The 11,864-nt window shown below is 35.9% G+C and overlaps 1 protein-coding gene across 3 annotated transcripts in view; it reads left to right on the top strand.

Annotated features, from left to right (window-relative positions):
• PHKB (phosphorylase kinase regulatory subunit beta) overlaps positions 1 to 11,327 on the top strand; it is a 204,219-nt gene extending 192,892 nt beyond the window's left edge. For 2 of the 3 annotated variants that reach the window (XM_024740959.1, XM_024740957.1), the window contains exons 28-31: positions 3,443 to 3,572; positions 7,643 to 7,750; positions 9,762 to 9,902; positions 10,555 to 11,327. In XM_024740959.1, the coding sequence (XP_024596727.1) occupies positions 3,443 to 3,572; positions 7,643 to 7,750; positions 9,762 to 9,902; positions 10,555 to 10,692 (517 nt within the window). In that variant the 3' untranslated portion in view covers positions 10,693 to 11,327. The remainder of the gene's footprint in view (positions 1 to 3,442; positions 3,573 to 7,642; positions 7,751 to 9,761; positions 9,903 to 10,554) is intronic. The other variant, XM_024740958.1, reaches the window with a different exon arrangement.
• The last annotated feature ends 537 nt before the right edge of the window (positions 11,328 to 11,864 follow it).

Genomic DNA, 11,864 nt, shown 5'->3' with positions numbered 1-11,864 from the left:
CAACTAAGGAGGCTGTGAGCTGCAACTAAGGAATCCGCCTGCCACAACTAAGACCAGGAGCAACCAAAATAAATAAGTAAAATAAATAAAATAAAAATTTTTTAAAAACCCAGCAAAGTACAAAAGAGTATGTATCGTACACTACTCTTCATGTAAGAAAGAAGGGAAAAAAAAAAAAAAAAGAAAGAAGGGGATATCTGCTTACTTTTACAGAAGAAATACAGGAAGGATAAATCAGAAACTAATGAAATTGGTTACCTTCAGGGAGTGGGGAGGAACAGGGTGGGAAGAATGAAAAAAATAGGTACAGTGCAGTAGGGTTGAGGGTTGAGCAATACTTCCATTTGAATATACCTTCCATTTGAGTATACCATTTGAATAGCTCTGACTCTTAAACTATGGTAATGTTTTATATTCCCCAAATATAAATAATTAATTAAAATTAATCCATGTGTGCAAGGTACCCAAGATAGAATACAAACAGTAACAACTGACCTTAACCATATTACAAATGAATAATATCACCACACTGAAGGGGCAGGGGATGACAAGAATTAACCAAAGTACCTTTGGAAAACATTGACTAGACACTGTAAAGCTGAACAAAAAAGAACTGCACACAAATCCTGTACTCTGTATAATAAATTTTTTTCTCACAGAGGTAGGAATTAGCAATTCTGGAATTTATATATATTTATTTATATATATATATATATGCACACATACACACATAGTGTTATATATATGGTGTGTATACATACACACACTGATATTAAATAAATAAGTAAATGTGGCTAATTTGAGCCAGATTTTTTTTCACTGTTGGAAAATGTAGTTACAAATAAGGAAAGAGGAGTGGCTAGAATATACCCTGTGGTTTTGGGCTGGAATTGGGAGTATCAGTATGAATTCATGAGTTTTACACAGATGTATAGATACAGAAATAAATACAGCAATAAATGTGGATGTGTATATGTGAGCATACATCCATATCTTTTCTAAGTGTCCACTGAAAGAACCTAGAAGCAATGAAACCCCAATAGCAATGGGCAAACCTAGTGCCCAGATATTGATTTCCAAATACCACTTTCTAATAAAGGAACCAGAGTTCCTTGGAGAAATGGTTGATTCCAGGGCTGGGGCAAGAAAAGTACAAGATGAACCTGGAACATCTTGTGGTACCAGAAAGTAAGAAAATGCTCCAAAAAATTATAGAGGTGTGTTAGAAGGATGCTGGAGACAATGTGAAGAAGACTCAATGGCCAAAGCCGGAACAATGTGAGCAAGAAAATAATGATACTATTGGATTACATCTGGTAGAATAAATATCCATGAGTCCATGCTGATATAAATAGATAAATGGGAGAGAAAGGACTTGTATTACAATGGAATTCCAATTAATAAGTATAGATGGAATGATGGAAATAAAAAAATCACCATTAGGCAAATACAAGAGTAATAACTATTGTAGGCAAGAACCACTAAATTTAGTGGGTAGAAGTATGATGAGAAATGGAAAATTTGCATAATTTCAAAGTATTTCCATTCAAGATACTTTTTAATTGTAAAAGGAAAAATTGTAACTTGACAGTGCAGAAACCCAGCAGACTCCACCTTAACTAAATGATCAAGGTTAACATCACCATTAATAAGATACACCAACATCACATACCCCCTGATATGATGTGCTGAGAAGGGTACAACTATTTCTGGGTATTCCTGTGAAAAATGTATAACCTAAGTCTTATCATGAGAAGACGTCAGACGAACCTAAATTGAGGTACATTCTACAAAATAACTGACATTTCTAAAATGTCAAAGTCGTGAAAGATGAAGATTGAGGAACTGTCACAGAGTAGAGGAACCTAAGGAGACCTGGAAACTAAACGCAGTGTGGGGTCCTGGATGGGATTCAGGCCCAAAACAAGGATATTTGTGGTGAAATTGGCAAAATTTGAATAAGGTCCGTAGATTAGTAGTTTATTTCCTGGTTTCGAATAGTTGTGCTATTGGTTATGTAAGATGACAGAAGTAGAGGAAGTTGAGTAAAGAGGAACTTCATTAATTTTTTTTTTTTACTTTTCTGTAAGTCTAATTTTTTTCAAAATAAGAAGCCAAAAAAGTAAAAATAAGAGAATTCTTCTAAAATAATTCCTCCTCTGTGAGTATTCACACATTTCTACCTTTTATGCTGTTCTAAGCAAACATCTCCTTTTTATAGTATTAACCGTGACTTCATAGAACTCGGAAAACATCTCTTTTGTTGTTGCCAAACAAAGGAAATAGGGGGAAAAAATCAAATGCAGAATATAGGATATTCAGTTTGCATACTCATTAGCCAAAATAAAACGTCATGAAGGAACTCCTTTGGCTTTTTCTCTTTAGCATAGCACTGAACCCAGCCACACAAGTGTGGGTCTACCAAAAGAAGCTGTATGTCCAAAAAAGTGCCTCCTCACTTATGTAGTGATGTAATTTCATTGGTCCTCTTTCACCAGAACAAAAATGTCTTTTTATGTTTACTGTATCATGCATAGCCATTTTCACACCTAGAAATACTGTTGGTCATTACATTCCCACCTTGTGGTTGATGACACATTTTACTCTGCAGCCTGTTTTAATACCAAGTATTAAAAGTTTATATTTGTTACTATCTTCAGCTTTTGTAAGAATATACTACTATGTCATTTGTGTGTTCTTTTCAGATTATGCAAATTCTGCATCTTTAGCAGTTTGTGATTGAAATAACTATTATATCTTTAAGGTTTAATACTTTATCCATGCAAATAATAGATCTAGAATTTTGACTCTTACATGTCGATTATTATGACATGTAAAATTTGGTAACTGATTCTTCAGCACTGGTACTTTGGCCATATTTAAATTAAGGTTTAAAACTAAATATAAGGTTTAAATTGACACATAAGTTTAAAATAAGGTAATTTCATTAGATACATCATGCTTTTTTGAGCATTCACCCACTTATCAGGTGTTTATTAAGCACCTTTCTTGGAGAAGTGTATAGGAATGATCAAGCTATATATATCAATACAATGCCCATATCTTCATGGAGCTTACATTTTATTGTATGTGAGGACCACGTGAACTAATTTTGAAAATGACTGCTGCTGTGTTTTTACATTGAGCTGCTTTACATGTTAGAAAGTCATTTAATCACATAGTGAGTTGTAAGTAACTTACTAGAGAATAACATTTTGCTTGTTAAATTTCTTTAAATCTTGGGGGTTTTCTCCTTTCCTGCAAGCTCTGTTTTCACTTTGAAATATTTAGTAACCTCTGTAACACATGGTAGATAAGCATCATTGATGGAATTTGGCTTTTCTTGCTCACTCTATTGGAACAGTTAATCCATATAAAAGCCCTGCCTTCTGCCAGAACAAGCTTGTTTTTCAACACTGAGGCATTTTCTTTTGGTCTACAGATGTTGGCTGAACAGGCGTCAGATCGATGGGTCTTTGAATAGAACTCCCCCTGAGTTCTATGACCGAGTGTGGCAGATCCTGGAGCGTACACCCAATGGAATCATTGTAGCTGGAAGGCATTTGCCCCAGGTACAGCCCCACTGTGTTTGTGTCAGTAAAGGGACTTCTAAAGGGACCTCAAGGAGCAGAGAGTTCTTTCCTTCTCTGCTTTGAAAATAACTTTTCTACTTATTCCATTTTCTAAGAGTATTTAAAGTAGGGGTATCCAGATACCTGAAGGGAGAAAATAAGTCTGGTCAGTTGGATTGGAAATATTTTTTCCCAATCTGAGTTCCTTTTATTTTTCAATTTTAGTGTTCCTCTATAAAAAAGCCTTGTTTTACAAATGGATATTTTGCTTGCAAGTTGTATTCAATAAAAAAAAAATTGTTTTATCATATTTCAGATGTTTCAAGGAAGTTCTCAGTTTAAAGACACCGTATGGTCAAACCTTTTGCCAATCAATCTGTCCTTCCTTTGTTTGCTTATTAGTGTATTTAGGGTTTCTTATATTGACATTACTGAGTGGTGGTATTCCTTCACCACCAACTGTAATGGGCCAGTGCTGGGGGACCTCACAAACAGGAAAACATATATTCAAAAGACAGAACCAAATCAGTCTTAAGGAACAAGGTGACTTAGTAATGCTGTGGATAAGGAAATTACTAGTTAAGAACTGCACTGAATGTGAAAATTACAGTAACTTTTTAGGTCATTAGACAATCATTTAATTGAGATGTAACTTACCGTTGGTCCGAATGAATTAGTGTTCCCTCCTTTAGATGGTTTCCCAAGTTATATAAACTGGCCTGCCTCTTTGATTTAATTATTTTATTTAATCCTGACACCTAAATCATTGTGCTTATGCACAATGATTTAGGTGTCAGGGAATAATTAGGCCTTCAAGAAATGGAGTACTGTATCTGTTTATAGTGTTGAAACATCAAACAAATTATTCTTGATGATGAAGGTCTTTATACAAAATATTCTTTTTTTATTGAAGTATACTTGATTTACAATATTAGTTTCAGGTGTACAACATAGTGATTCATTATTTTTATAAATTATACTCTATTTAAAGTTATTATAAAATGTTGGCTGTATTCCCTGTGCTGTATAGCAGGGGTCCCCAACCCCTGGGCCACAGACCAGTACTGGTCCATGGCCTGTTAGGAAGTGGGCTGCACAGCAGGAGGTGAGTGGCGGGCGAGTGAGCAAGCGAAGCTTCATCTGTATTTACAGCCACTCCCCATCTCTCGCATTACATCCTGAGCTGCACCTCTTGTCAGATCAGTGGCAGCATTAGATTCTCATAGGAGCACAAACCCTGCTGTGAACTGCGCATGCGAGGGATCTAGGTTGCGTGCCCCTTATGAGAATCTAATGCCTGATGATCTGAGGTGGAGCTGAGGCAGTGATGCTAGTGCTGGGGAGTGGCTCTAAATACAGATTATCATTAGCAGAGAGGTTTGACTGCACAGAGACCATAATAAATCAGTTGCTTGCAGACTCATATCAAAACCCTACAGGCAGTGGCAAGTGAAAATGAGCTCAGGGCTCCCACTGATTCTGCATTATGGTGAGTTGTATAATTATTTCATTATATATTACAATGTAATAATAATAGAAATAAAGTTCACAATAAATGTAATGGCGCTTGCATCATCCCGAAACAATCCCCTCCCACCCCCACCCCGCTCCGTAGAAAAATTGTCTTCCATGAAACCAGTCCCTGGTGCCAAAAAGGTTGGGGACCACTGCTATATAGTATATACTTGCAGCTTATTTATTTTATGCATTGTTTGTACCTCGTAGTCCCTTACCCCTATCTTGCCTCTCTCCTCTTCCCTCACCCCACTGGCAACTACTAGTTTGATCTCTATATCTGTGAAAATAAAATATTCTTAAATACACACACCCATACTCATTTTGTTTATATGTACATAGGGTATTTCTGAAAGGATCCATAAGAAATTGGTAGCATTCTAATCTTTGCCTTTGGGGAAAGGAACTGTGGTCTGGGGGGACAGAGCAGCTTTTCACTGAAAACCCTTTTTAACCTTTCAGAATTTGAACTTTGTGAATCTATTATTTATTTTCAAAAATGAATAAGAACTTTTTAAAAGGATTCTTTATGCTATTAACAAACTGTTGAGTGGTTCTTGTCAGCCGCCAGTATAGGTGCTCCAGCCCTTTCCCAGATGCTCTGTGACCATTGTATGGAGCAGCTCTGTCTCCTGTGGGTGGGGAACTGGCCTCTACTGTTCGTGTCCTGCTTCTTCTGCTAGGCCTTGTGTCCATGTACGGTAGACTCTGGCAATGTTTTGTTAACTTCTTTCCCAACCCCCGCTAATACCTACCAGATATTCTTTTAATTGTCTAATTCCCTGGGCCACTTACATTTAGTATTTTCTCCTTCTAACAACAACTACATGTTAAGTATTTTTATGTGCCAGGCACTTTTCTAAGTGCTCCTTTAATTCTCACAACAGTCTTCTGAGGTAGGTACTTTATTGTTACTGTTTGACAGATGAGGAAACTAAAGCACAGCTAAGTGGTTTTTCCAAGGTCACACATCTAGGAAGTAGCTGACCCAGAGTGCAACCCCCTTCCCCGGCAATTTGACTTCTAAGCCTTTTCTCTTAACTTCTCTGCTACAGTTACCACTTCTTTCAGAGATTGGAAAATGAGGCATCCTTGATGTCTCTTCTCTAGGTTTAACTACTGTATTGCATACTAGCTAGGTTGACTTTTCAAATGAGATATATTAAAAGGAAATTGATGTGAACCCATGAAAAGTTCTTCCTTTTCTTCTGTAACCCCATTAGTCTCATTGCTAGACATCTAAACAGTTATAATTACAGGCATATGTCAAATATTGCAGGTTTGGTTCCAGACGATTGCAATAAAGCAAATTACATAAAATTTTCTGGTTTTCCAGTGCATATAAAAATTATGTTTACACTATACTGTAGTCTACTAAGTGTGCAATAGCATTATGTCTAAAAAAACAATGCATGTACCTTAATTAAAAAGTACTTTATTGCTAAAAATTGGTAACCATCATATAACAACACAGGGTTGCCACAAACCTTCAATTTGTAAAAAAAAATCTGCAAAGTGCAGTAAAGTAAAGCACCATAAAACAAGGTATGCCCGCACCCTGTTGAACAACCAGCTTCATTTTCCCCAAATTAGGTACTACCTGTAAACATTAATATTATGTTGGATTGTATTGAATATAGAATACAATAGAAGAACCATACTGAATATAGGACTGAGGCATTATTATACCAAGCAGAATAACACTGCTGTCATTTGACTGAAAGGAGACATTTCTGCTGGGTCCCATTTTGAGTAGTATGTAGATAGATATTGTTCTGAGGCTGTGATTAAGTTCACTGTAAATCATCACTGAGGTAAAAGCAAATAAGTATGACTCACCATCTCTGCATCTCTGGTAATAATTCTGGAGACTCCATCTGCTTTCCACCATATAAGTCTAACATTTAGAGCCTTTCCTTCCATCCTTTGAAGATTATCTACCATGCCCAGATATGGTTCAGATTTGAGTTTATTTTCTGCTTTCATTTGGTTCGTGGAATGTGAACGGAAGATTTTGCAATACTCTTGTCTTAAATGAAATATCAAGAGTAGAGTAGAGAACATTTTTTTTGTTTTGCTTTTTTCTGCACATAATATTGTTTCACTTATTTGTATGCATTTTTATGCTGCCAGCTCAGAAAGGACCTGCCACAGAAATGATGTTAATTTAATAGCAGGTGACTTACATGCTGAAGTCTGACAGCAAGCATAACTTCTTGTGTTAATTCTGAAAGCAATATGTACTCTTATTTGTTGTCTCAATTTTTGGCTGTTCCGTTTGTGTATTGAAGTGGTTTTCTAATATAGTCCCTTTTCCCTAAAAACATTAAAATAGTGAAGATAACTACTAAAAACAGGAGGTTTAATTTATCACAATAGTCAGCTGGTTGGCTTCAGTAATTTGACATATATAAAATCCAGTCATATAGCTGAAAATGCTCTCTAAGGTTTTGTAGAAGCTGAAAAAGATTATTGACTAGAAAATGAAATTTTCCTATTAAGTGGGAACCAGGATATAACAATGCAGCATATTAATATTGAGTTATTTCTTTCAGCAACCAACCCTGTCAGATATGACCATGTATGAGATGAATTTCTCTTTCCTTGTTGAAGACATGTTGGGAAATATTGACCAGCCAAAATACAGACAGATAGTTGTGGAGGTTTGTATTTTAAAATGTAGATTGCTGAAGAAGTGCTTTCTATCTGTTCCCTGAAAACTAGTATAAGGAAACTGCCCAAGAGACCAGGAATTCCACTCCTCACCTAACCCAAATCTCCAGTTGAGTCCTGGAGGAGATGGCCATCCTTGACCCAAGTCAAAGCACATGAACAATTCAAACATCTTAAATCCATCAGGGTGGAAAGGCTAACTGCCCAACTTTCTCAGCTATACACTCACCCCCACAGTAAGTGCATCAACAGTACCATGAAAAAGAGCAAGTGACCTTTTTCCATTTGTCTTTTTTTTTTTTCTGTTTACAGAAATAATTCATGACTATTGTAGAAAATTTCGATAGTTCAGAAAATTATAGAAAAGAAAGTCAAAAATGTCTCTATATCCACTAACAATAGATTGCCACTATTATTTTGAGGGACACCTTTCTAGACATCTCTCTGTGAACAGAGAAGACATTTAATTTTGTGGATCATCATTGCTCCATATAAAGTTAAATGCTAATGTACACATACATGTGCGTGCGCATGTGTACACATGCTTTTTTGCCATTTTAAAACATTATATCAAATACATAGAGAGAAAATAAATAAGTAAAGAAAAAGGAAAAAAATACATAGAGAATCCCTCAAATGAATGGATATAATTTATAGCTCATCCTCACTTTGTCTGTTTCTCTGGGAATGTCTCCATCAGACTTTGTGTTTCTTGAGGGTGGGTAATATGTTTTATTGATACAGAAGCTCTCAGTGCTGAACTGGATGTGGCACCTTCTAAAATCCAGCATATCTGGAGCTACAGTCAGCTAAGTGAGATTCAGCCTTATCTCTGATGTGCCAGGATTTGGGAAAGAATATCAGCCAGTCAGTGTCATAGCATGTGGGAGTGAGGCAGAGAGTAGGGTCAAGAAAAGATGGGGTTTTCAGAAGGGTGAATGCCTCCCTTGTGCTGTTAACCTTTGGGTATCTTGTGCCCATAGTTGTCTCTAAAATAAAGTCATTCTCTTTGCAGAAGAAATCTACATTTAGTACTTGAGCAAAACATCGAATTATTTTGACTAAAGCCATGCCCCAAGGTCTCCCACATTGTGACCCCTGGATTTTTCTGTTTCGTTTGGTTCTTTCTGGTTCTGTTTGGGAAGCATTTCAATAAAATACATTCAGAAAGATTCCCAAGTTGGGAATTATGAGGCCTTTTTCCTGTTCCATGTCCAACTTAGGAGCCATAATCATCATGAGAAAGTCTTTACCAAGCATTGTATACTCAGATACAATCTTTGCATATTACAGTTTGTCATATAAAATGAACATTTCTACTTAGATAAATGTATAGGGTAGCCAAACAATAGGATGATGCCTTCAACCAAGATAGCTTATACAAACCAAATAATACTCATGTCATAAAGAGTCAAAGTATATTGTTTAAAACATAACTGTCCCCTGAAAAATACTATGATGTCACAGAATTATACTCATTTTGGGGTGCTAGACTCCCAAGTCATTTGATCCTGAGCCTAGATCCAGAATCTCCATTGAACTCATCTGCCTTCTCTGGGTTTGTTGCCTACCACCTCTTCTGAGGCAGCCTGTGCTCCACAGGACACTGTTTTGGTGTCTTGCCACCAAGGATTAAGGCCTGAAGACCAGAAAGAGTTCAGACACTTTGGGTGAATAGGGCACTATGTACTGTTGACAGGATTAGAAAAGTCATTTTTCTAAGTTATTAGTTTTATTTAAGTAACTAAAAAACATTTCCATACAGCTACAGGGATACATACAATGAAAAAAAAAAGTGAGGTTTCCAAACAGAACTCATGCTACTAATTTGCAAGATTAGGAAGATTCCATCCATGGATGATCCTAAAGCCTATCATTGTACAGAACACACTGTGGAATATGAGGACCATGCATCAGTCTGAGTAAAGAATGAAAACATACCCAGACTGTGTCGCTTTTATGGTTCATATAATTGGCTTTCAATGTGTCTGTCTCTTCTAGTTACTAATGGTTGTGTCCATTGTACTGGAAAGAAACCCTGAGCTAGAATTTCAAGACAAAGTAGATCTAGACAAACTGGTGAAAGAAGCATTTCATGAATTTCAAAAAGATGAGAGTCGACTAAAAGAAGTTGAAAAACAAGTAAGTAGACAAAATAGCTTTTTGTAGAATTGCTTTTTTCTCTCAATTCTTCAAAATATCCCTAATCTCTTATCACTTAATTTATGAAACAGATTTATGGAGTACTAAATAGAGTACTTGAGAGGCAGAGGGAGGTCTGATTTATTTAAGGAATTAATGTTACTTTTTAGTTAATTACTAGTCAATTCAGCTATGAAGTTCTAACTAAAAAGAAATCTAAGAAGAGATAAATTTTCCTTTTTATAGTTAGCAGTTAAAATGTGTTTTACCAGAAAAGAGCCATAGGTTCCAGAAGGCTATAAAATTAAATTCTGGGGAGGATGGGAATGAGTAACAGGCTACATTGGTGCTGTGTACTACCTAATATAGTCCCTTCTAGGCTCTCTGTTTAATATTTTATGCTTGTCAGTAAAAAGGTTCCCTAAGTAAATAAAAATTATCAGCAAAGAGGAGAATACTAAAAATGTCTGTCTTTGTTTTATATGCTGAGAAGACACCTCAGGAAAATAAAAGAAAAACTCAAGCAGCTCATCTTTTCCATGAGGAAATATTTCTGTGAATTTATTTTTCCCTCTAGGCTGACACTGACTTTACCTGTCAACTCTTTACAAACAAAAAAATCAAACAACTTGCTTATTGTTTTCCTTTGTAGGATGACATGACTTCCTTTTACAATACTCCCCCCCTGGGAAAAAGAGGAACATGCAGCTATTTGACAAAGGTTGTGATGAATTCGCTGCTGGAAGGAGAAGTCAAGCCAAGCAATGATGACCCATGTCTGGTTAGCTAGTGAGGAAGGTGTTAGAGACTCTGTTGAGGCAGGTTTTCCAGAAGTGTGTTAAGTTTGTGTTGAAGCTTAATCGAGGCAACCATTAATGTGTGGGCTGATCGTGCTGGTGAGTGGTTTGCCACACCCTTGGCAGAGTTATTGGACCTCTTGCATGCCATAAGCAATCTGATGGTGAGAACTGCTTATAATCAAGTGAAAGTAAGTTCTCATGATTATGCCCACTACAATAATAATCTTTACTGAACAATAGTAATTGTTTATGAATTGAAAGTTCACCACTGCATGTTTTATGATCACACAGCTCATCAAAATGGGTCTTTGCACTTTGGACTAAATTCCCACCTTACTGCCAATTAAATGAATTTTCCAACTAATTATGTGTGCTAGGAATGAAAATATATTGAAAGAATGGTAAATTTTTTTAAGTGGCATTATAATGCTAGAAAAAGATACCAGTATGCATCATAAAAGCAAAATCAGCCAGCTGATATTTTGATTCTCAAACTGCATTATCGATAATATTTTAGTATACAGAGCTATTGTACAATTTTTGCCTTGTAAACATGATTGTGGTTTTGTATTGGTGCTAACTGTAGTGGTTGAACTAAAATAATAAACCTATGTCTTATCAAATATTTTCTTTGTGCTCTTACTAAAAATAGAATTTAAGTAAGATTATTCAGAAGTGTGGGCTGTTCACCTAGTTTGTACTCATAAAAAACAAAATTAAAAGTCATTAAATTTTATTTCTGAATTAATGAATATATCTGGACACATTCTTTGTTTCCATTACTCACAGTATCAAGTTTATTACTCCTGAATATTTTCATTTAATTGATCAGGAGATGAAATGGAAGAGAATCTATGGTACCTACAATTACGCATATTTTGTTACCAAATTTACTTAAGCAAAGTAGATTAAACATTTAAATTTTATGAATTTATTTCCTTACTGAATATTACAGTGAAGCCCATTAATTTGAGCCCTGGCCCCAAAGAGAGTCATTTTTCTGACCAGTCTTATTATTGAGTTTCACCTGAGAAGTCAAACTTGTCACAAAAAATGCAGCCTATTTGTAGAGTCTTGAAAGGATCTAAGAAAGAAAGGACAAAGTAGCTTCAGTGACAAGTCAAACTGATAAGTGGATCAGTGGATGCAGGATCACATGAAA

This window comes from Neophocaena asiaeorientalis, unplaced genomic scaffold (genome assembly GCF_003031525.2).
Source record: "Neophocaena asiaeorientalis asiaeorientalis breed wild unplaced genomic scaffold, Neophocaena_asiaeorientalis_V1.1 scaffold849, whole genome shotgun sequence".
Lineage (NCBI taxonomy): Eukaryota > Metazoa > Chordata > Mammalia > Artiodactyla > Phocoenidae > Neophocaena > Neophocaena asiaeorientalis.
This window is presented reverse-complemented; position numbering and strand designations above follow the sequence as displayed.